This window comes from Lucilia sericata, unplaced genomic scaffold (assembly GCF_015586225.1).
Source record: "Lucilia sericata isolate MDLA Ls3-8-SP2 unplaced genomic scaffold, ASM1558622v1 Contig000066F_arrow, whole genome shotgun sequence".
Lineage (NCBI taxonomy): Eukaryota > Metazoa > Arthropoda > Insecta > Diptera > Calliphoridae > Lucilia > Lucilia sericata.
The window spans coordinates 316,981-344,399 of record NW_023994100.1 but is presented as its reverse complement, the minus strand read 5'-3'; the positions used below and the strand labels follow the sequence as shown (position 1 = coordinate 344,399).

At 32.3% G+C, this 27,419-nt stretch overlaps 1 protein-coding gene across 3 annotated transcripts in view; it reads left to right on the top strand.

Annotated features, from left to right (window-relative positions):
• Nucleotides 1-27,419, top strand: part of LOC119616296 (zinc finger protein 608) — a 426,494-nt gene that overhangs the window by 107,191 nt on the left and 291,884 nt on the right. For all 3 annotated transcript variants that reach the window (XM_037972641.1, XM_037972639.1, XM_037972640.1), the window contains one exon: nt 20,048-22,073. In XM_037972641.1, coding sequence (XP_037828569.1) covers nt 20,572-22,073 — 1,502 coding nt within the window. In that variant the 5' untranslated portion in view covers nt 20,048-20,571. The remainder of the gene's footprint in view (nt 1-20,047; nt 22,074-27,419) is intronic.

Genomic DNA, 27,419 nt, shown 5'->3' with positions numbered 1-27,419 from the left:
TCGCCAAGGTGTTTTAACATCAGCATGGATATTCCGTCGGGGCTTAGATGGTTTGGCGTTGTTGATGACGTCTGCAACTTCAGCTGGTGTGAAGGGTTGTGGTATGTCGCCTTGTCTCTCTCAGGGTGCTCAATGAATTGGAGGGAAAATTTAGATCACTGAAGATGCGTTCGGTGAATTCTCTGAAGCCGTGCCAGTCTGCTTTTTTTTTTTGGTTTACGTATTGACGGCGTTCAGAGACGATAAAATCGTTAGGTCGATCCAGACAAGCGATTATGGGTAAGTGGTCTGATCCCAGAGAAACTACGGCTCGCCATGTTGCGTAGTTGATTAAACCAGCACTCGCTATGGTGATGTCGGACGAGCTAGCTCAGGTACCCATAATCCGCATGGGGGCATCATCATTCAGGGTGCAGAAGGTGGACTCGTCAATCTGTTCCGCCAACAACGCACCTCTCTGGTCTTCCCCTAAAGAAGAGTGCCAGAGCTAATGGTGGGCTTTGAAGTCCCCTAGGACAAGACGCATATCGCCGTCTAAAAAAGTCCTGATGTCGGAACGGTAGCCTGCTGGACATCTGGTTACTGGCGGAATATAGACATTATAGAGCTCTAAGTCAGTTTTTCCCGATCTAACTGCAATACCTTGAACTTCAAGATATTGGTCTCTGGAGTTAGAATCGAGAGAAAGAGCTCTATACTGCACGGTGTTGTGAATGATGAAAGCAATGCCCCACCGTTACTTCTGGTGCGGAGAATGTTGTATCCGTTACAACTTTGCAGACTGGAATTGTTCGTCAGTTTAGTCTCCTGGACCGCAGCGACCACGATGTTGTTGTGCTGCATATATCGGGTTAACTCTGAAATTTTGTTTTGGAGACCATTGCAGTTGAACTGCAATATGGATATCATCCCAGGTCTCCGGAGTGCAATCGAGGGTGTTAGCGGAGACGGTAATTGTTGTTGCTGCTGCTGTTGTTGTGATTGCAAGGGAGAGGGCGGAGGGGTAGCGTATGAAGATGACGATGTTGTTGTCGACGACGCTGATGAATCTCGCCGTTGTTGTAAGCCGCATGGGGCGACGAAATTTTCCGACCACTCTCGATAATCATTAAGTCCGGAGCATTTCCTGAGATGACACCAGCCCAAACAAGAGTTGCACCTTAATTGGATGGATATATGGTGCAGTCGGTTCTGGGAAACTGTGCAGAACCATGGTCCGGGATTTAATTCAATTCCGGCACGGACCAAAAGGATGCGGAGCAGCAATGCCAGAAGATGTTGCTCCGCTGCAGAAAATTGTATTGTTGTTGCTGGGGTTGACAGCCCTTGGCCGAATAATTCGGGTCATTCCGGTACGTAGAACCGGCGGTAGCCTTTTCCCGGTCGGGGAATGGGCTACCGCTGTCGTCCCTAGTGGTCAATTTGGCGTTTGAATGCATCCATAATTCAATTTTGAATGCTCCCACCTTATCCTAAATACCCTAACAGTACTCTGTTAGCATTTAAACATAATTCTGTTAATGTTGATGGTTTGTGCCTCGGATAATAAATTTCGAAATTTAACTTCACATCCATGACTTTGTATAGGGGCTAGGGTTAAATAAGGCCCGATCATTACGAAAATCGACAGTGTTATTTATAATTATATCAAACTTAATTATGCTGATTTTAGGGTAGATAATAGTATATTAGACGTAGTTAAAATATAAAAGGCTGTATGGGTGCTAGGGCTGAAATTGAGCCGATCTTTATAAAATTTATTGTAGTGCCGATTTTTTGGTATATATAAAAGGTCGAAATCGGAAGGTTCGGTTATATGGCGGCTAGGGAAAAACTTGGGCCGATCCTTATAAAATTTATTGTCGAGATTTATGTTTATATAAAACTTATTTGTGCCAAATTTTATCGTGATTCTAGTGTTTATAAGTGAATTGTGGACATTCAAGTAATTTTCTGAAGGGGACTTTGTATGGGGGCTATGGTCAAATAATGCCCGATCTTTACGAAAATTGCTAAAATTATTAAGACTTATATAAAACTAAGTTGTATCTATTTTTGTAGAGATAGTAGATCATTTAACATAATTATGAGGTCAGAAGCCATATTCGGGGGGTCCGGTTGTATTGGGGCTAGGTGAAATAATGGACCGATTTCAACAATAGCATTGGATCAAAAGAAGCGCACTATAGTGGTGTAGGGTATAAAAACGGTACTTTATTTTTGAAGTATGAATTACTTTGTTTCATTTACTGGGTATATATTAATATCGAAAGGTTTAACGAGAATTCCAGTGAATGGATCACAGATATAAACTCTTTTCTTATGTTTTTGATAACCGCAAAATCAATCACAACGGGTATCATATATCACACTGACTTCAGCATGTATTTAAAAACATATTTTGTAATATTTGTCCCATTTACAAAAAAATTGTTTCTTATGCTATGTAATACTGTCCTAATAAATTTTCTAATTGCAAAAATTTTAAATGATACTCTATGTTTTTGTAAATTACATATTTTTTAAATAGAACACCTGTATAATCAAACTCAAAAAATGTCCGTACAGAAGAAAAACTGTTAAAGAATACAGCCAGGATGCACTCATAAGGTGAAGTCAATTCAACAGCTGATTGTTTTTTTTTTAATGAAAGTTGTATACAACTGTCAAAATGTACAATTTCAAGTTGCCAGATGCAGAAAAAATTCATTTATTTACATAGGGATTAATTAAATTTCCAGGATACTAAAATAATTTAAATTTATAATTAAACGAGTAATTGTTTATATCTTTGAAACCCACATTATATATTTATGTATATTATAAACATAATATTTTTAATGAAAACTAAACTAGTAAAAAAAAGCAAAATTTCCACGCAATAAAACAAGAGTATTTTTCATTTAATTTTATAGTAAAATCCTTATAAGAATATAATAGTTCATAAAATAATATATACATATTTATAATATACGTTATAAAAAAGTATTTTTATTTTTAGTATAACAGTATACTTTTTTCAATTTTATTTGATTACATATTTAGTATAATTAAAAAACACACAACGCCCTGAAAAAAAGCTTTCACACATAGAAAAGTTGATATGCATGTGAAACTAGATTCCATTTATAGCAATTCTGCGTACTCCGATTTTTATAATAAGCTCTTATGCCCTTATAAAAGGAATAAAACGAATATTTTATATATTAATATGAGTTGTATGATGCTAATCAAATTAAAGCTGGTAATCTGTACATTCTTTCTGTATTATATATTCTCTTAGACAAAAAATCAAAAAAGAAATTAAATTTACAAAAAGTGTCTTTTTCGAAACAAAAATTTTTAACTACTTTTTTATGACAAATTTTTTAAGCTACCTGTTATAATCCTGATAAATTGAAATAAATAATTTTATTTTGAAGCAGGGGCTTAAATATCAAAGTATATTGATAGACTTGTGAAATAATGCTAAAATAAGTTAAATTTAACACAAAAAGTTCACAAAGTCTAAAAAATTTTGAAATTCAGTTTGAATTGCAGGTAGTTTACTGTAACGTAATTTTAGATAAAATGCAATATTATATAAAACATCAGAAAGAATATTCTTTGTAATTTTTTTTCATAAAATAAAAAACATATTTTATTTTCCTCATTAAAAAAATTCCGTTTTATTTTTGCAGTAGATCGTATTGGGTCTATATACTAGTATTAATTCCCAAACAGTGCTATACCTAAATTTAAAATTAGTTTTCGAAATTTTTACATTTCTTCAAAGATTAGTTTTAAATTCAAATTATTTTACCTGTCCATCAAGATACTTTGATATTTAAGCCCCCTTTTAACCACCAAGAACGGGTTGAGTTGCCAAAATTTTGGAGAACTTTAAATTTCATATTCATAGGAAGAATTTGTGTACCAAATTTCATCGAAATCTGAAAGGGTCAAAATCAAACTTTTTTGTTCAAAATTTTTTGAAAATATATTGTAAATATAATGTTAAAGATAGGGTAATCTTTAACATTATATTTACAATATATAATATACTTTTAAATTTTATGCTGCTTGAAAAAAATCTTAAAAATATAAACTTTAATCCTCGATAAAATCTAAACTGTAATGAATTTGAAAATTTTGGAAAACCTTAAAATTAGTATTTATACAAAGAATGTAAGCATAGATTATTTTTTAAAATTTTTCCATTTAGAAAATTTATTCGGACAGTGAAAAATAATTTTTTTGGAAATCGTACAAATATTTTAGAAAATATTGCAAAATACGTTTTTAAAATAATGCTGTACGGACAATTGTTTGAGTCATACATATGAGCAAAATCAAAAATTTTTAAGAATCGATGAAAAAATGTCTCGTATTTTGTTAACCTTTTAAATTGATACATGTTTTGATACATTTCATTAAAAATTGATACATGTTTTGATACATTTCGGTATATTATACCAAAACACATGTATGTCCAAAATTGCAAACCACTAGCTTATTATCTTTTAATTTTATGAACATTTAAAACTTTAAAAATGAAAAAAAAAAATGCTTTGAAACTTACTAGAATTTCTTCATTAATTTCATTTTAATACCATCCGTAAGTTAAATTTTTAAATGTGTGACATTTTTAAATGTGACATTCATAGCTATTTACGAATACAGTTGTAAATTTAATCTCATTATAATTAACACCTCCCAGTCAAATGCGCATTAAAAATTTTTAAATGCGAACTTTTTATGATAATTTTAAAATTTTTGCAAAATTTAAATTTCTTTTTCTTTGTATTTTTTTTAAAGATGGAAAAATTTTGTAAATTTTATTCAGTAAATTATATAAATGGATTAAATAGATATTGCGAAAGAAAAATAAAAATTCTTCTTTTATAGCGGTTCTAGCAGCGTTTATCTGAACAAACATAAATAACATACACATTTTTTGTTACAGTTGTTTAACCCTTTCACGCACAAAACTAAATCGCTGGACTTTTTATGGATATGACTTCACCACACACTTTATTTTGACGTATATTGATAATTTTTTATGAAAAATGGAAAAAGTGTTTTCGAAGGATATCGCAGGATATTTTCCTTTTTAGCATGTAGTGACATCAAATTCTAAAAATAACTTATTTTTCTTTGGAAATAACCATTTACTGTGAACTCAAAATTACGCTCAAAATCGAGAAAAATTAAAAAAAAAAATCTTGGGACACCGGTGTCCCGTATACGTGAAAGAGTTTAGACCTACCAAACTACTTCTTTTTAATAACTAGAACAACTTTAAATAAAACTTCAATAAGGGGATGCTTTAGTATTGGCCGATACTGTATGAGCAAAATCAAAAATTTTTAAAAATTGCATAAAATTTGTTTTCAAAAATTTTTTTCCTCTAACACGAACCATATTTAGCGGTTGAATTGGATAATAATTACACATGATAAATATGAAAACGTTAATTATTCTCAATGATGCGCGCAAAAGTTATCGCGGTTTAAAATAACAAAATTTAAAAAATCGTTAAAAATACGGGTTAAGTTATTTTCAAATAAAATAAGTACCCATTAGTAAACATTTATAAGGACTATCAGCGCATGTTAAAATAGTTATCGCAAATTTCATATTTCAGAAAATACACTGATAATTAAAAAAAAATTTTAATTTTTTTGCAATTTCTTTCCAAACTCAAAATTTTGCAAAAATAAAATATTCCAAAAAAAAATTTCCTAAAATTAGAGATGATTTTCAATGCATTGCAAAACTATGTTAATATTCCAGTCGGTTTGAAAAATATAGACATTTGAAGTAGTTTTCTCGTATATTTTTATATCAAATCAAAGTACAATGTTAATATTATTTTATTTTTACAAAATTTTTTTTCGCCTTATTTGAAAACATAATTTTAATTATATGTCATTATTATGTATGAATTCATAGTGAATGTGTTTAAATTGCTAAAAATTTTGCTATATATGCGAATTTATTTTTGAGGTTATGAAATCTGTATTTAGGTCGTAATAATGTATATCCTTAAAATATTTTAATGCGCACCGGATTTTGGAATAATGCAAAAGGAAAGCTTTTATTTGACACTAATATTTACGCAAATGATGTGGCGCTATAGTTGTCTGAAAGTTAAATGTTTGTTCAGATAAACGCTGCTAGATCCGCTATAAAAGAAGAATTTTTATTTTTCTTTCGCAATATCTATTTAATCCATCTATATAATTTACTGAATAAAAAGTTTCAAAGCATTTTTTTCATTTTTAAAGTTTTAAATGTTCATAAAATTAAAAGATAATAAGCTAGTGGTTTGCAATTTTGGACATACATGTGTTTTGGTATAATATACCGAAATGTATCAAAACATGTATCAATTTTTAATGAAATGTATCAAAACATGTATCAATTTAAAAGGTTAACAAAATACCAGAAATTTTTTCATCGATTCTTAAACATTTTTGATTTTGCTCATATGTATGACTCAAACAATTGTCCGTACAGCATTATTTTAAAAACATAATTGCAATATTTTCTAAAATATTTGTACGATTTACAAAAAAATAATTTTTTACTGTCCGAATAAATTTTCTAATTGGAAAAATTTTAAAAAATACTCTATGCTTACATTCTTTGTATAAATACTAATTTTAAGGTTTTCCAAAATTTTCAAATTCATTACAGTTTAGATTTTATCGAGGATTAAAGTTTATATTTTTAAGATTTTTTTTCAAGCAGAATAAAATTTGAAATTATATTATATGTATATTGTAAATATAATGTTAAAGATTACCCTATCTTTAACATTATATTTACAATATATTTTCAAAAAATTTTGAACAAAAAAGTTTGATTTTGACCCTTTCAGATTTCGATAAAATTTGGTACACACATTCTTCCTATGAATATGAAATTTAAAGTTCTCCAAAATTTCTAAATTCGTTACGGTTTAGATTTTATCGAGGTTCAAAGTTTATATTTTTAAAGACTTTTTTCAACAAACATCAAATTTGACATCGTATATTTTATAACTATTTATCCGATTTTAATCGTTTCAGTCGCTAATAAAAGCCTATATCTTGTAGTATAATAATTTAATATTATGTAGTTTTGTTATTAAAATATTATAGTTTTAATACAAGGATAATTATATATTCAAAAATGTCCTTAAGTGAAGGATATCTCAAAAAAGGTGCCTTCCATTTTTTGTATTCCTTCAGCAAAAGTAACTTATAGTGTCATGAACAAAATATAAAAAAATTAGAGTGGGACAATGAGGGAATCTCAAGAGTAAAATTACTCACCTCAATTCCATACAAATTTATAAAAATAAGTTTTTGTTAATAAAATATTAATTTTTTTTTTGGGTGTAGGAATAAAGAAAATGGAAGATACCTTTTTTTAGATATCTTTGACTGAAGGACGTTTTTCGATATCATTATCCTTATGTTAAAACTATAATATTATATATAAAAAATGGTCAAACTAAATGAGATTCTTTCATTGGGGTCTAAAACGACTAAAATCGGATAAATAGTTTAGAAAATATATGATGTCAAATTTAATGCTTATTGAAAAAAATCTTAAAAAATGTGAAATTTGACTTTCAAAACTTTATTTTCCGTATAGCACCAGACAGCTGAATCGGAGGTGCCACTTTCAAAATTTCTTAAGTAAGATTAAGAAACAATGAAAATTTTTTTCAAAATGTTAAATTATCTCTAAAATTTATTTTTGAGAAGATTTTGAGATGAAAAAGTTTAAATCTATTACTGATAATGATAATTTACCGATTTTTGGGCCAAATTTCGAGCAATATTTCAATATTTGTCAGTTAAATTCTTTCTCGGAAGTTTTAAAGGGACTGAAATGAAAAGGAATGTTGATGAACAGATAGAATAATGCTGAAATAAATTAAATTTAATATTAACAGTTCAACAAATATCAAAATTTTTAAAATTCAGACCACGGCAGGGATATTACAGTTGGGGGAATTAGACCTAGTAGAATAATGGTATCAAAATGTCACATACAATCTTCACTTTTATTATTTTTTCACAAAATAAACGCATATTTCTGCAAAAAATGATAATAAAATAAAAAATATACAATTTGTTTCCTTTTATTAGAATTTTTTGTTTTATTTTTTACAGTAAATCTTACTATTTCTGTATTAGTATCAATTACCAAACAGTAATCTACGTACCACATTCCACAGTGGGGCAGAATCGAAATTTTTTGGAAATAAATCTGGCATTTCTAAACGGCTGATCCGATCGGGATAAAATTTGGCGTGAGCGTAGCCAAGGAGTATTCGAGTTAAAGTTTTGAAGATGAACCCTGCAGATGCCCTAGGGACGGCGCTGTGGCGGCTCAAAGTAGGGTACCTACGACATGTAAAATTTTTAAACTCGTGCCATTTTTTTTTGTTTGTTTTTCACCCAAATACAAAGATTTTTATATTTTCTGAAAGCGCTCTACTCTACTAATATCCGAGTTATAGGCATATAAAAATTTAGTGATACAAAATTTACCATACCTTGGTCCGCCTTTTTTTGAATACCGAGCGTAATTTTGGACCAAATGGACTCAATTTTTTCTTGTTAGACAACAAAATTTCCAATAATATACAAAAAATTTCAGATCAATATCATTTACAGATCCAAAAATATACGTTTTTTAATTAAAAAATTCAAAAAATTTTAGATTTTTGCCGTTTTTTGCCAAAAATGTGTCTTAACTCTTTTATTAATAAAATAAAATTTTCTTTAAGAACATATAACAATTTTATAGTTATCTAAAAGGTATCTTTACGTAGAACGCTTTGGCGTAAAAAACTTGTCCTATTTTTTGAAAATGTTGCCACTGCGTCCTTCCGAATATGACCTATTTTTTATCAAAACTTCAACTTTGGGCGACATGTTCTAAAATCCCAAAGCTGGGATCAGAAAACTGAAAGCAGTTTTGGAAACCTCAATATGTTTTCTATTTACTCCAAAAGTATTTTCCCAGCCCTGAAAGAAATGTGGACCCTATGGGCAAAAAAGTAAAAAATCCCATTTTTGGGATTTTCATTCCTATTTTTGGGAATTGCGGAATGCCCTTTGACCTTTTCAATTTTTTTTTTAGCATTTTCTTATTTGAAATGACGAATTTAACAAGCGTTGAAAATTTCATTGAGTTTTGTTCATAAATAAAGATTTCGTCATATATTACATATTTGTTTAATTTCTAAAACTATGATTTATATCAAAATTTTAATAGGGTCGCAGATAGCTAAAACAATTTAGTCCATATTTATCCCTTAAAATCATTTTTTAGTTAGATATGGAAATTCTCGACCCTTTACAAAAAATTTCAAGCCAATATCTCAATTACATTCAAAAATATGTTCATTTAAACCTGTGTCCTTTAATTTCATATTTTTCATATTTTAGTATTAAGTTATTTTTAAAAATTATTTAGTTAATTATTTTATTAAAGACTATTACATTGTATATACAATAAAAAAATTATAATTTTATTATGAGCCACGCACAACAACACCTAAATCACCCCACACAAAGCACCTTTCCCGCCCACCGAAATATAAAACACAATTTAATACAATATCATCAGTTAGTATAATAGCTTTTTTTATTTGAACTGTTTATCTTAAACATAATACAATTAATTCTTACAACCTACTTATATAGTTAATTCCTAACACTACTTATTTTCTATAAAATAATCTGTCATATCGGTATACATATCCAGAAGGTAATATAAGTCCTTTAAATCTTCCTTGTTTTGAGATGATAGAGTTTCATAACAAATCCATCTTTTTCGCATAGTTGAAAGGCTTCTTCATTAATACTTTCTTCTTCATTAATGCTTTTGCTTATATTTGAGAATTGCGACTTTTTCTCATTACATATTGAGCATCTCCAGAAGGAAGAGGTTTCTGTTATGGCATTGCTGACCTTTCCATCAATCATTGTTAAGCTTATCTGATATGATACGTTAATAGAGAATTCCTTTATTTTTATGCAAATGGGCTCCAGTGCATTTATTTCATCTTTTAAATATTCCACTAAATCTTTTGTTGTTTTCTTTGACTCCTTTATATATTCAAATCCAATGGGTCTACAAAAATATTTTGAACCCGGAGTTGTATTGATCCATAATCTTCAAATGAATTTCCGATGCTTGACGATGATGGATTAAGGGAATATGAACGAATTCGTAATGGCACTAATGATGACATAAATACACTTTTGTAGTCTGCTAATGTCCGACTTCCACAAGCTTGTTTGTATTCTGGAAGTGCTGATAAACCGTCACATCCCCACTTGCACATTAAGACAACATCACAGTTATGAATTTTCCTTAGTTTGTCTTCTGAAAAGTCTGACACAATTCTTAATGCTGTGTTTTCGAGTAAAGATGATATATCAATACAAGCTTGCACATCATTAACAGCAATAGGTGATGGTAGGATAGTTTGTTTTTTTTTTCCTGGATCGCCTTGTATGATGGTAATATATTGTGTCCTTTTTCATGCAGAGCTTTTCTTAATATTTGGTACTTATTTCGACTGAGACCCAGTTCCAACATAAGCGCTATTGCTTCCTCTTCAGTAAAATTTGATTGTGATGTTGGAGTTGGTATACTTTCCACAATTCGCTTAAGTCGTTTTGGTGATGCATTAGGAAGAATAGTTGCAATATGTACGGCATCCATAGGTTGGTTTTCCTTTTTCAGCATTTCGTTAAATGTATCAGCAATTTCCTCATTTGAGATTGAAAAAAGTTTTTGTGTGACCCTCTTTTTTTTACCTTGAACATAAGTCTTCGTATGACTTGCAAGGCGCTCCTGTTGATGTGTTGTAAGTTGAGATTTCCGTAGTAGTTTCCATCCAACTACAAAACTTTAATCGAAATTTCTTTTGATTTCCATCCACAGACTTACTTTTTACATCAAAAAGTTTTCAATTTTTGATATGCCTGTTTTGTCTACTTTTCTACTATATGTAGTTTTTATATAATTTGAAATGTCTTCAATTCTTTCTGGCCCTTTTGAAGATACACTCCATAAAACGGAACACAACTCTTCGTACTTTAATGTAATCTTCATTGTAGATTTATTAAATATGGTACTTAAAATCTGAGAAGTTTACTTATATACCAATTCTTGTCATTTCCGATACAGGTATTCCAAAGTAAAAAATTACGAATTGTCTACCTATTAACATTTAGGACTATATTACTATAACCTGTAATTCAGTCATTGATATTTCTTATTAGTGAATGAATCGAAATTATCATTACCTGTATATTTTTACCTACATGATCATAAACGAAACAGAACGAAAATTTTTGTAAAGAATCGAGAATTTCCATATCTAACTAAAAAAAGATATTAAGGGATTAATATGGACTAAATTGTTGTAGCTATCTGCGACCCTATTAAAATTTTGATATAAATCATAGTTTTAGAAATTAAACAAATATGTAATATATGACGAAATCTTTATTTATGAACAAAACTCAATGAAACTTTCAACGCTTGTTAAATTCGTCATTTCAAATAAGAAAATGCAAAAAAAAATTGAAAAGGTCAAAGGGCATTCCGCAATTCCCAAAAATAGGAATGAAAATCCCAAAAATGGGATTTTTTACTTTTTTGCCCATAGGGTCCACATTTCTTTCAGGGCTGGGAAAATACTTTTGGAGTAAATAGAAAACATATTGAGGTTTCCAAAACTGCTTTCAGTTTTCTGATCCCAGCTTTGGGATTTTAGAACATGTCGCCCAAAGTTGAAGTTTTGATAAAAAATATTTCATATTCGGAAGGACGCAGTGGCAACATTTTCTGCGTAAAGATACCTTTTAGAAAACTATAAAATTGTTATATGTTCTTAAAGAAATTTTTATTTTATTAATAAAAGAGTTAAGACACATTTTTGGCCAAAAACCTCAAAAATCTAAAATTTTTTGAATGTTTAAATTAAAAAACGTATATTATTGGATCTGTAAATGATATTGATCTGAAATTTTGTATATTATATTGAAATTTTGTTGTCTAACTTACAAGAGAAGTCCATTGGTCCAAAATTACGCCCGGTATTCAAAAAAAGGCGGACCAAGGTATGGTAAATTTTGTATCACTAAATTTTTATATGCCTATAACTCGGATATTATAAGAGATAAGTAGTAGAGCGCTTTCAGAGCGAGCGCGAGTTTAAAAATTTTACATGTCGTAGGTACCCTACACAGCGCCGTCCCTGGGGCATCTGCAGGTTTCATCTTCAAAACTTAAACTCGAATACTCCTTGGCTACGCTCACGCCAAATTTTATCCCGATCGGATCAGCCGTTTAGAAATGCCAGATTTATTTCCAAAAAATTTCGATTCTGCCCCACTGTGCATTCTGAATTTTCAAAAAATATTCATTTTGTGAACTTTTTGTGTTAAATTTAACTTAGTTTATTCTTTCAATTCATCAAGATTCCATGATATTTAAGTCCCTTTTTAGCTTCTGAGGAGGGCTTGAGTTGCTAAATATTGAAATTTTGCTCGGTAGATTATGGTTATCAGTATGTGGATTTAAAACTTTTTCAGTTCAAAATCTTCTCAAAAATTAATTTTAAAGAAAATTTAATATTTTGTTGAATTTGTTTCATTGTTTCTTAATTTTATTTAAATATAGGTGAGGGTTCCGACTCTGAATCCTCAGAAGATAATAACAACACCATTATAGCAAATCCCAAAAAGGATGAAGAAGGGCAAATGGTGAAACAGGTTAGTGATAGCATAGCTAAACTACCTATTACTAAGAAAAGACTATCTGGAGCACAGAGGAGGAAGCTGAAAAAGATGCTTCAGGAAATCATAGTTAGTCAATCCAACGACACTACAAAGGAAAAATCGGACTCTCTCACAAGATCTGAGGCAAAGAGGATCAGGTCTCCCGAAGAGTTGACAACTGAGAATAAACCAAAGAAGAAAAAGAGCTCCCCGTCTTTAATACACAGTCGAAGCCAAGCCATACTTCACTCAAAGGAACCTCAAGTCAGAATCCTGAGAGTAAGGGTGACAACGCCAAGATAGATATCCCGAAGACGACCACGTCGGCGAAATCAACCTCGAAGGCAAGGGTATCCCAAAAGAAACCCCGAAAAGCGAGGAAAGATAGGCTTGACAGTGGAAAAGGAAAAGAGCCGCCATCTTACGCCAAAGTTGCCAAAAGAAGACACCGGGACGATCTCTGTTATGCAGTTTACGATGCCGGTAATCCGACAGGCAAAATTCCAATAGACCGACCGCTTCAAAGGCCCAACAACCAATAGAGAGCGTGAGCTGCGAGTTCAGAATGGGCGTGATGTTGATAAGGTTGGCATCTCACCAATGTGTGAGCACCCTAAAGAACTTGGTGGAAAGTATCCCTCCTCCCTGGGACGGCGCTAAGCTGGGACTGGCAAAGAAGAGCGAGCTTCCGGTGCTCTTGAAGTCCACTGTCTACATAAAAGGATGGGGCAGTAAACTGGCTAATGAACGTATACTGGAAATTCTTGGTGGTCAAAATGCTGAGCTGGCCGTGGAAAAATGGGACGTCTTTTACAGGAAAGAAGAACCTGAGGGAACTTTATTTGTAATAGGTATCGACCAGAAATCTATGGCTAGTCTTGCCAAGAATAAAGGTAGGGCTTACTTCGCCTCTAAAGCTGTCATATTCAAAATTGGGAAGGTGCCGATTGGAAGGGCTGTTACAACAAGCCTCGAAAAGGACACTAAAATACCTAAGACCACAGCATCAGTAGCAACTACTGATAACGTTAAGGAGTCAAATCCTAAATGCGAGGAAGATACCACTAACTCGCCAAAAGAAGGTGCAGCTGCCCTTTCCAAAGAAGGTGCAGCTGCCCTTTCCAAAGTTGGGGAGGTGCCGATTGAAAGGGATGTCAAAACCGGCCCCGATATGGACACTAAAACACCTAAGACGGTACCCAAAGCATCATTAGCAAGTACTGGTAATTTTGAGGATTCAAATCCTAAAAGCGAGGAGGAAATCACTCACTCGCCAGAAGACAGAACAGCAGTGCTGTCCAAAATTGGGAAAGTGTCGATTAAAAAGACTGCTCTTCCTATGCCTGATAAGGCCACCGCAGTGCCTTCAAGGCCACGGCAGTGCCATCAATGGTACCCACTTCAGGTTACCCGGAGGAGTCAAATCCAACGAGCGGGGATGTGATCACTAGCTCGCTGGAAGACAGTTTAAATGGATGACAATGATTGAGGTTATCCAAATAAACCTCTATCGGAGCGAGACAGCTACCAACTCTGTGAGAGCGGAGATCTGCCCAGGAGAAACCCTGAGTAACCGGGGAGATCCGGAACCTTGTTAAGACTCTTCGCAAACTATTTAACCGGGCACGGCGTAAAAAGACCGCAGTATACTGGAATGAGTATCGTAGTAAACTTGGTGAATATAAGAAAATTGTTCGTAAAGCCAAACGAGACTCCTGGAAACTTTTCTGTGAACAGGTAGACAGCGTAAATGATGTATCGAAGATAAAAATATTCCTATCAAAAACTCATGTCCAACCAGAATCTATGGTCGATGATACGGGCAGGAGGTTGGGGGATATGGAGGAGACAATGAAACTCCTAATGGACTCTCATTTTCCACCCGGTATATCGAATAACATAGATGAACCGATATTGATGGAAGGGGAGGGTAACACGGAAATAGTTATTACATCTGACATGGTTAAAGGGGCAATCAAGAGCTTCGCTCCCTATAAAGCTGCAGGGCCGGATGGCATTTTCCCGGCACTCTTACAGATGGAGGCGGGACTGGTTTCCGTACATCTGTCTCAGATATTCACTGCATGCTTGAAATTCACATATACCCCCATTAAATGGCAGGATGCAAGGGTAATATTTATACCTAAACCATGGAAACCTAGCTACTCGACACCTAAGTCTTATCGACCGATAAGTCTTACGTCCTTCCTACTTAAAACTTTGGAACGGATAGTTGATAGTATGGTGAAAAGCAGTATACCCGACAAAGACCTAAAATTTAAGCAGCATGCTTATATAAAGGGACGATCTGTGGAAACCGCTTTAAACGAAGTTGTCCACTACATAGGTTCATCCTTTGATAGCAAACTGTATACACTGGCGGTATGCATTGACATCGAAGGCGCCTGCAATAACGTGCACACTGATACTCTTATCCAATCCCTAGACCAGTTTTATGTTGACCGTGTGCTCCGTAACTGGATCAACCACATGCTAAGGAACAGATGGATAAGCTGCGAGATGTACGATATAACTATCAGGAAAAAGGTATTTCGCGGTATACCACAAGGTGGCATTTTGTCACCTTTAGTGTGGGTTACCACAATTAATGGCCTCCTAAGGACCCTAACTGAGAAAGGACTTAGACCTGTCTGCTATGCAGACGATGTCGTAATACTTTTAAAGGGAAAGGATCCAAATTACTTGTATAGAAGAGCTGAGGTGGCTCTGAATACGGCCTTGAGCTGGGCTCAACCGAGAGGCCTCAATGTTAACCCGGCAAAAACGGAAATCTGTCTTTTCACAAGAAAGACAAAAATTTCTACGTATACTGAACCTTGCTTCCTGGGCAAGACATACAAAGGTACCAGTGACATACAAAGTTAAGTACTTAGGTGTAATCTTCGATCGGAAATTAAAATGGAGATACCACATAGAGGATAGGATCAACAAGGCACATCGGTGCTGGGCGATATGTAGGAGAACTATAGGCATGAAATGGGGTCTTAGTCCTACTATGACAAATTGGCTTTATAAAAGTGTAATTAGACCAATTCTAGGTTATGCTTCAATAATCTGGTGGACTGCTTTAGACAAAAAGTGCAATATCAAACTACTACAGGGAGTTCAGCGTACATGCTGCTTGGGTATAAGTGGTGTCATGTGTACTACTTCAACCAAGGCTCTGGAAACGTTGCTAGATATTCCACCCATTGAAACATATTTAAGATATGAGGCTCTTTACTTTAGGCGAACTGGCCAAAAGCGGTTATAGGACACGTCATCAATGTATACTGGACACATTGGAAGGTTATACACAATCATCGGACGTGCCTGATCGTATACCAAACACAGAATATGTCGGAAACTTTGAAACGCTGATCCCAGATAGAATGTCTTGGTCAAGCGGAACATTAGAGCAAATACCATTAGGAATCCGTTGTTACACGGATGGCTCTAAATTGGGGGACAAAGTGGGGCCGGGTTTCTACATTGAAGACCCAGAAACAGAAATATACCACCGTTTACCAAATCATAACACAAGCTTCCAGGCAGAAGTACGAGCAATAACGGAATGCGTAAATTGGATTAGAATAAATATGGCGCCCACAGCGCTTAATATATTTACCGACAGCCAGAAGGCAATTAGGGCGATATCAGGCGATAGAACTAAATCTAAGACCGTATTGGATTGTAAGAAAGCTTTAACTGAATACTCTCCCAGAGGTAAGGTTCACATCATATGGGTACCAGCCCACTCGGGAGTAGTCGGTAACGAAAGGGCGAATGTAATAGCTTTAAAGGAAAGGGAGCTCGAGGCAGTTAACCTGAAAAACGCAAAACCATTCGACGCAACAAAAGCTGAACTAAAAATATGGGTGAGAGAATCCCATAAGAATAATGAAACAGTGGGTAGAACCACGAAGATCCTATGGGGTGACCCTGATGAGAGCAAGACGAAAAATGAGCAAGGTTGAAGTTAGTATGATGGTACGTATTCTGAGTGGACACACAGGATTACGAGCACATCTATGCAAAATTGAACGTGCGGATTCAGACGAATGTAGAGCTTTTGGAGAGGACAGTGAAACTCTGGAGCACTATCTATGCCACTGCCAGGCATTCGTCGAAGTTAGATCCAAGTATCTTGGACTAACACTGACTAACACTGATTGGAAGATTCTTAGGAATTACGTTCAGGAAACTGAGTTTCTGAACACTGAAAAATAATTATTTCAGTTTTTTTTTCATGATAAGGAGCGCACAACAGGCCCGATAGTGGCCTAGGTGTATTTCTTCGGATTTGATGTAGTATACATCCTCCTATCGACCTACCTACCCTAATTTTATTTAAGAAATTATGAATGTGGCACCTCCGATTCAGATGTCTGGTGCTATGCGGCCAATAAAGTGTTGAAAAATTAATTTTAATATTAAAAAACAAAGTAAAAAGAATATTTTTATGTTTAAAATTTAATTTCTAAATAAAATCTAATTAATTCTAATTAAAATCTATAAAAACATAATAGAGAAATTCGATAAAAAAAATCTTTTTTATGGGGATGCTAATGTTTTGAACAATGATATTCTGAAGAATATGAATATTTTTAAAATTTTTTCTTTAATAAATAATATACAAATTATGTGTTACCGTTCTTTAACGACCTAACAAAACTATAAACAAAAAGTGTAATATCTTTCAAATTTGCCTTATTTTTAATAACTAGAACTACTTTAAAGAAAACTTCAATAAGGGGGTGCATTTGTTTTGGCCAATACTGTATGTAGGTCTGTAGGGCAATAGTTATTTTCCAGATATGGCATCTATTCTGTTGGACGATATTGCTTATATGTATATGTTTAAATAGTATTGAAATCGCCAGATGCTATAAAAATTGTATAAAATTTAATTTTTCCCAACTCTACATTACTTTAGCAATAGCAAAACAAAACAAAGAACAAGAACGCCAAACAAAACAAAATGCACAAAACCATGAAACCCAGGATGCACTCACAAGGTGAAGTCGATTGAACGGCTGGTCACTCATTTTTTTATTTGAGGTAGACACAACTGTCAAAGTACACCATTTAGAGTTGCCATAATTACGGTGACCATATTTTTTTCAGCAAAATACAGAACAGGAGAAAATAGAATACACATTTAGTGCTCGCTCTCCTAGAATTTTAACAAAAATGTGTTATTGTATAAACTTATCTAATGATTATTAGGATGGTAACTTTTAGAAATTTTCTCAAATTATATTGAATATATTATTAAAAATTAAAATAAATTATGTAAAATTAAAGATACAAGAATATTTCCACGATTTTTATACAGAAAAAACATAATTTCACATCCTTGGATTTAAATCTGAAAATAATCAGAAAATCTTATTTTTATGGGACAATGATTCTTTATTGATCTAAAATAAGGGTTTTTTACGAAAATAAATGTAGACTTTTACCTTTTTTTTTTTGCACCTTGCAAAGGCCAAAAATTTGTGTATGCCCCTAATGTGTGTTTACATTAAATTTTAATAACGTATTAAATTTCATAGGACACTCTCAATTCTTTTTAATATTTCTAAAGGTCACAGAAGGTCACTGCCAAAATTAATAATATGTTTTAGTTATGCACTAATATAATAAACATTTTTAAACAAAAATATTATCCATCATTTGATGAACGTCTCGCGCTTCTCTTATCAAAGGGCAATTTGTTAGGTACCGATAAAACATTATATCTCAAAATTCAAAAAATGCAGAATTTTTAATTTTGTCCTCCTAAATTGATTATGTTATTCGAAAATTGATTTCTAAATCATTTTTAAAAATTTGGCTTAAGTCGGTTTTAGTGGCATTTTTCAAATCATGTCGATAGGGAGTTCGTTTGTGAGTGAAATGACGTAAAAATTTTTTGTCGGCCACGCCTACTTTAGGGTGGGCGGGCCTCTAAAGTTCAAAATATTTAGGGCTATATCTCGAAAAATATACATTTGTTTGGACCGATATATATATCAAATAAAAGGTATTTCAAAGACCAATGATATGTAACATGATATACAAAAAAGGACCCATTATAGGTCAATTTTGGGAAACATAATTTTTGACCCGATATTTTTGAGGTTTATCTAAAAAATCGGGAAAAAATGCCTTTATAGGTAAGTATATAAATTAGATTGTTTAAAAGCCAAGATATTGAGCTTTTTATTAAGGTATAATATGTTTTTGTAAGTATTATAGTTCCTGAGATATTAATAATTTAATTATGATTTTGCTATTAAGAAAAAAAACGTATGTATACTAATCTTTATTAAGCGAAGCCGGTGTTAGACATACCATAGAGGAGAAAATCCTTGCGCCCGGCCATAGGCCGGCTATTTAGGAAATCTTTATTAAGCGAAGCCGGTGTTGGACATACCATAGAGGAGAAAATTCTTGTGCCCGGCCGTAGGCCGGCTATTTAGGAAATCTTTATTAATCGAAGCCGGTGTTGGACATACCATAGAGGAGAAAATCTTTGCGCCCGGCCGTAGGCCGGCTATTTAGGAAATCTTTATTAAGCGAAGCCGGTGTTGGACATACCATAGAGGAGAAAATCCTTGCGCCCGGCCGTAGGCCGTCTATTCAGGAAGTCTTTATTAAGCGAAGCCGGTGTTGGACATACCATAGAGGAGAAAATCCTTGCGCCCGGCCATAGGCCGGCTATTTAGGAAATCTTTATTAAGCAAAGAAAGCCGTGTAAACAAAAAATATTTTTTAAATGTCCAACCCTGTCTTAAACTTACTAAACATATATCCAGTTTGACATTTATAAATGGTTTTTGAAATCAAATATCTCTTTCATTTGATTAGATACAGAAATGGTTTATACCTTAAATAAAAGCTTAATTCATTGGCATTTTTTCCGATTTCTTTTAGCTGAAAAAAAAGTCGGGTCAAAATATATATTTTCCGGGAAATACCCATAGTCGGTCCATATTTTCAATACCTTTAATTTGATGTATAAATTTTTATTGTAAACAAAAATTTTTTTTGAGATATACACAAAAATGTATTAAACTTTGGAGCCCCGCCCACTCGAAAGTAGGCGTGGCCGACAAAAAAAAATGTATATCTTTAATCGTCTCAAAACGCTCTATATTGTTTTTTTTTTTTTTTTTTTTGAGAAATGTCACTAAAACCGACTTGTTTCAAAAATTTTATATTACAACAAATAATTATAAATCACAATAATAAATCTGAGTATTAATATTTTTCAGAGTTTATAAAGTCTAATAACAACGAACTTATTTTATCGAACCTAACACCTAACAGTGAAGTAATAAAAAATTCAAATTTTGAATATGAAGAAGAATGGGACATTGACGGCATACCTGAGCTACTTAATGAATTAGATGCAGATATAGAAAAATCATTAAAAAATATCCAAAGCTCTAAATTTGATGGTATACAAAATGTAAGTAATAACAAAAAAGACATAAAGCCAAAACATCCAAATAATTGCAAAAAAGGAAAATATGAAGTTGATTTAAATTTTCATGAGGACCCTAAATCGTTAAAATGTTCAAAAAACAAAAATATTTTTGAAAAAGATATTTCGAAATCTTTAACCATTACACCCGTATGCTGTGCGGCATCGACATTTGCAGGATTTTCAAAGGGAGGACATCTTATTTCAACCTCTTCTAATTCATTTTCACTGTACTCTACAAAATTGAATAATAATACAGGTCATCAATTAAAACAAACACAATTTTTAGAAGATAAAAACTGCGAAATCAGCATGTCATCTCAATCTGGAAACAATGGTAACACTAGTAGTAATATAAGTGGAGCGTCAATAACTAATGTAAACAGTAATCAGGGCACTTCTTGCTCTAGTAACAGTAATAAGTTAAACAATAAAATGTCAATTGACCATCAAGCCACACTGGACAAGGGTTTAAAAATGAAGATAAAACGTACAAAACCGGGCACAAAAAGCTCAGAAGCTAAACATGAAATTGTAAAAGCTACTGAGCAACAGCAAAACGGATTATTAGCTAGTGGAACTGGTGTTTGCACTTCAAACCAAGAAGATAATACTTGTGTGCTAGCAGTATCAAACCAAACAACATCATCCAATTCTCAAAATGTAGCATCGGCAACTTGTAATACCCAAGGTAATTCAAATCTCAACGGAAATAAAAAAAATGGAAGCGGTAACAACCAAAATAATTTATCAACAAATAATAATGGATCTATTTCTCTTAACAACCAAGTTTCTACAAACAGTAATGTTTCCCAAACAACAGTACAAGGAACAAAACGAGGAAGTTCTGGACATCGTCGAGATAAAGCAAAGGAAAAATCCTCACATTCCAATCGTATGGTAAATGAGAAAAATTCTTCAGTTGTTTCTGATAAAGATGTCGTTGACAGGGTCATATGTCATTGTGGTGGCTCAGATTGTAATATTGCCACATGTTCTAATACATGTATTCGAAAGACTGATAATAATACACTTACACAACGTTTATCAACGCAAAATACTAGCGGTAATTCTTCTACAGTACCGCCAGGAGTATTTACACCCTCAGCAGATACTTTAAGTTCAACAGCAGTTTCGTCTCTTTTATCTGTCACTACTGCTATAAGTGCACCCGTATCTACACAAACGATATCAAGTAGTGTCAATGCCAACGCACCAGGTCCCCCGAACAAAGAGTTGTCTGCTAATAATGGTAATATTAAAATTTCTTCGCATATTGCTGCACAATTAGCTGCTGCTGCAGCTTCAAATAATTCTTCAAATGGTTCATGTATATCTGCTTCCACTTTTTCAAATATCGATATGAAATCGCCGTCATCCAATGTTCAAACCCAAATAGCAAAGCATGTAGCACCAGGTCTAATTTCAGCTACAGTTCATCACACTGTTTCTGAACCAATTTCAAATAAGACTTTATCTATTTCATCTTCAGTTGGAACAGAGAATTCCATAACTACTACGACCTCATTGAACGAAAATACAGAATCTCCACCAGCAAAGCGTATTAAACATTCTGATGTTGCAACACCTGCAATAAATAAGGAAATGGTTGATATTTGCATAGGCACGTCTGTTGGTACTATTACGGAACCAGATTGCCTTGGGCCCTGTGAACCTGGAACTTCAGTAACATTAGAAGGAATAGTGTGGCATGAAACTGAAGGCGGAGTACTTGTGGTTAATGTAACTTGGCGTGGCAAAACATATGTTGGAACATTGCTGGATTGCACTCGTCATGATTGGGCTCCACCAAGGTAGGTCTTGAATAATTTTATCTTATAAATATATATTAATCTATGTTACTCGTGTTTTTGCATTAATATATTCTAAAGTATTTATTTACTTATTATTTAAGATTACTAACCATGTCACCTTCCTGAGAAGAGTATACATTAGAGTGGGTCGGTCTCTATGGACAAAAAAAGTTGTGCCAGTCACCCCCTAGGATTAAAAATATGTTAATAACATTTCCTAAAATATAAAAATTATTTTTTTTGTCATGCCTAGAAATACCGCCCTTTTTGTTTTTTATATATTACGTCGTCCGATCGGAACATATAATATATCAGTGTTTATGGCTGGACTGTAGCTACATTTCACCTTTAGACGATTTTTTAATTGGACCCTTACAAATGAAAACCCAGTTAAAAGTGAGGAAATATATGAAGGGCTTATTGCAGTAACTCGATAAGACACCCACTATCACAATTCGTTTTGATGTGCTTTTTGAGTTACTAGGACCCATATCTATTGTCCCTAAAAAGATTTTTAGCATATTATGGTAAATTGGCGATATAAGAGTCATGCCCCTTTTTCAATTTAAACTATTTGTAAGAATTTTTATTTCATTAACTTGATATGCCACATATATTTTTTACACTTTTTAAGAAAGTCCTTTATAATGATGAAGATAAAAGAGGAATTGATAATTTTTTATATTGTTGTGATATAACCAGGTAAGACAAGTAATCATTCTACTAAGAAAAAATTATTTTGGCCAAAATCTCGATAGATAAAATTTTTTGAAATTAAAGTGGCTTACCATATTTCTGCATAAAAATAATTTAATTTATAATTAATTATGTTGCTTACCAAGTTTTTGCTGTTTGGGAAATGTTCGATTTTTTTATAAACTAACATTTCGCGAAAATATCTTATATAATGTTCAAACTACATGTATAATATAAAGTCTATTTATCATACCAAAGACATTGCAGCATATCCAATAATCTTTATAAAACATGTCACAATTATCAGCTTATAAAATGCATATCGAAACCTTTTTTGAACAATGGACTTGACATTTCTAAAATCCAACATGCATTGAAATTGGTTCAGATGTTCAAAATGATGATCAAGAAGCAGAAAATCAACTATGATGAATAAAAGCAAGGATTATCTCAAATTTTAATCTGAATATTCAGTGCAACCCCCAAACCAATGTGTTTTGTCAATCTATTTAAAATATTTTTTTGCCTATTTATACCGAATCATACTGCAGTACCTGCCTTTTACTGCAGAATAATTTAGCTATATTTAGCCAAATTTATTATCATATGAAAAAGAAAGTAAAAATGTAACAAAATATAAATTTCGTATTGAAAATAAAATTTATATATATTTTTTTGTTTCAAGAACATGATAAGCCACATTGAAAATGTACTAGAACTTGGTTTTTGAAACTAAAAAATATTCAATTGTTGTTAGGCAATAACTTGATAAGTGTGTTTAATTTTTACTAATCAATAAATAGAACATTTTAATGTTTATATTTATAAAAATTGTATTAATTTTTTTGCATGAGCTGTTTACACTTTTGCATTTCATGCTTAAGTTTAAACCACCTCCATTAGGCGCTTAAAATTGCAAACAAAATTAACTAATTGAGTACTCAAAGGCAACTTTCGAAGATTAATTTTAATTTAATCGTTAATCTTTCACCTAAAGATTGGGCCTAAAGGACTTACAATTTCAAATGAATATTTTAAATATTTATATGTGATGTATGATGCTAATATTGGTATCAAATAATAGCTGGGAATCTGTACATTCTATCCATATTATTTATATGACTCAGACAAAAAATCGAAAATTAAGTTAAATTTAAAAATGGTCTCACTTTCCAAAACACAATTTTGTAACTATTTTATTTTAAGCTTCCTTTTTTTAATCCTCATGAATTGAAATATATAACATTGCTTAAAGCAGAGGTTTTCAGCTTTAGTTGATATTAATACCAAATTTTTTATATACATTTAGAATTTCATCTTTTGAAATTGTAGGTCCTTACAATTTAAGGTCCCACAGTGGGGCAGAATGGAAATTTTTTGGAAATAAATCTGGCATTTCTAAACGGCTGATCCGATCGGGATAAAATTTGGCGTGAGCGTAGCCAAGGAGTATTCGAGTTTAAGTTTTGAAGATGAACCCTGCAGATGCCCCAGGGACGGCGCTGTGGCGGCTCAAAGTGGGGTACCTACGACATGTAAAATTTTTAAACTCGTGCCATTTTTTTGTTTTTCACCCAAATACAAAGATTTTTATATTTTGTGAAAGCGCTCGACGAGATCTTGAAAAAACTTGCTTGGACATACTACTTATCTCTTATAATATCCGAGTTATAGGCATTTAAAAATTTAGTGATACAAAATTTACCATACCTTGGTCCGCCTTTTTTAGAATACCGGGCGTAATTTTGGACCAAATGAACTCAATTTTTTCCTGTTGTTAGACAACAAAATTTCCAATAATATACAAAAAATTTCAGATCAATATCGTTTACAGATCCAAAAATATACGTTTTTTAATTTAAAAATTCAAAAAATTTTAGATTTTTGGCGTTTTTTTTGCCAAAAATGTGTCTTAACTCTTTTATTAATAAAATAAAATTTTCTTTAAGAACATATAACAATTTTATAGTTTTCTAAAAGGTATCTTTACGCAGAACGCTTTGGCGTAAAAAACTTGTCCTATTTTTTGAAAATGTTGCCACTGCGTCCTTCCGAATATGACCTATTTTTTATCAAAACTTCAACTTTGGGCGACATGTTCTAAAATCCCAAAGCTGGGATCAGAAAACTGAAAGCAGTTTTGGAAACCTCAATATGTTTTCTATTTACTCCAAAAGTATTTTCCCAGCCCTGAAAGAAATGTGGACCCTATGGGCAAAAAAGTAAAAAATCCCATTTTTGGGATTTTCATTCCTATTTTTGGGAATTGCGGGATGCCCTTTGACCTTTTCAATTTTTTTTTTGCATATTCTTATTTGAAATGACAAATTTAACAAGCGTTGAAAATTTCATTGAGTTTTGTTCATAAATAAAGATTTTGTCATATATTACATATTTGTTTAATTTCTAAAACTATGATTTATATCAAAATTTTAATAGGATCGCAGATAGCTACAACAATTTAGTCCATATTTATCCCTTAATATCATTTTTTAGTTAGATATGGAAATTCTCGACCCTTTACAAAAAATTTCAGGCCAATATCTCAATTACATTCAAAAATATGTTCATTTAAACCTGTGTCCTTTAATTTCATCTTTTTCATATTTTAGTATTAAGTATGACAGAACATACATTTGGTGTTGAATAAAATATTTGGACAATTTTTAAAAATTATTTAGTTAATTATTTTATTATAATATTGTATATACAATAAAAAAAATATAATTTTATTATGAGCCACGCACAACAACACCTAAATCACCCCACACAAATTACCTTTCCCGCCCACCGAAATATAAAACACAATTTAATACAATATCATCAGTTAGTATAATAGCTTTTTTTATTTGAACTGTTTATCTTAAACATAATACAATTAATTCTTACAACCTACTTATATAGTTAATTCCTAACACTACTTATTTTCTATAAAATAATCTGTCATATCGGTATACATATCCAGAAGGTAGTATAAGTCCTTTAAATCTTCCTTGTTTTGAGATGATAGAGTTTCATAACAAATCCATCTTTTTCGCATAGTTGAAAGAACAGGATCAGAAGATAGAAGTAAACTATTAAAAATATCTTCATTCTGTGATTGCCTGGAGCATTTTCTTGAGCTGAATAGTTGAACATGGTTAAAATCTCGCTTCCTCGCTTCCTGGGCTTCTTCTGTTAACTCTCCAAGTGGAAGAATATTCGATTCAATTATTATTTGACCATGACACAATACTTTGTGTACTGTTGGTGTTAGTTCCCTCCATGGATACAGAGATACAAGTAATTTAGAAATTTCAGATGTGTATTCCCCAAATCGATTTCCATTAATTTTATGTTTACTATTCAGTGCCATTAAAATAGTGTTAACTCTTCGAAGCAACTCCTTGTCGATTCAAGTTATTTTTGAAGTAATTTCAAAATCACGAAAAAATCTTCTCGCCGTATTACCGTCATTTGTACTACCGCAACTTGAAAGTGGTTTGTCGATGTTTAATCCCATCTGAACTTTAAATTCTTCTTGGATTCTGCTTTTTTCCGCAGCTCTCAGTTCTTTCAATTCTTCATTATTTTTTGTTGATTTAGTAGGATAGTTTGTTTTTTGTCCTGGATCGCCTTGTATGATGGTAATATATTGTGTCCTTTTTCATGCAGAGCTTTCCTTAATATTTAGTACTTATTTCGACTGAGACCCAGTTCCAACATAAGCGCTATTGCTTCCTCTTCAGTAAAATTTGATTATGATGTTGGAGTTGGTATACTTTCCACAATTCGCTTAAGTCGTTTTGGTGATGCATTAGGAAGAATAGTTGCAATATGTACGACATCCATAGGTTGGTTTTCCTTTTTCAGCATTTCGTTAAATGTATCAGCAATATCCTCACTTGAGATTCAAAAAAGTTTTTGTGTGACCCTCTTTTTTTTTACCTTGAACATAAGTCTTCGTATGACTTGCAAGGCGCTCCTGTTGATGTGTTGTAAGTTGAGATTTCCGTAGTAGTTTCCATCCAACTACAAAATTTTAATCGAAATTTCTCTTGATTTCCATCCACAGACTTACTTTTTACATCAAAAAGTTTTCAATTTTTGATATGCCTGTTTTGTCTACTTTTCTACTATATGTAGTTTTTATATAATTTGAAATGTCTTCAATTCTTTCTGGCCCTTTTGAAGATATACTCCATAAAACGGAACACAACTCTTCGTACTTTAATGTAATCTTCATTGTAGATTTATTAAATATGGTACTTAAAATCTGAGAAGTTTACTTATATACCAATTCTTGTCATTTCCGATACAGGTATTCCAAAGTAAAAAATTACGAATTGTCTACCTATTAACATTTAGGACTATATTACTATAACCTGTAATTCAGTCATTGATATTTCTTATTAGTGAATGAATCGAAATTATCATTACCTGTATATTTTTACCTACATGATCATAAACGAAACAGAACGAAATGATCTGTCGAAAAAATTTAGGTAAAAAATAATTATAAATTTTTGAAAATTTAAGCATAATAGACCCTTTCAATTATAAGGATAAGCAAACAAATAGAAAATAGGTAAATATAAGATTTAAATATGTTCTGTCATACTTAATACTAAAATATGAAAAAGATGAAATTAAAGGACACAGGTTTAAATG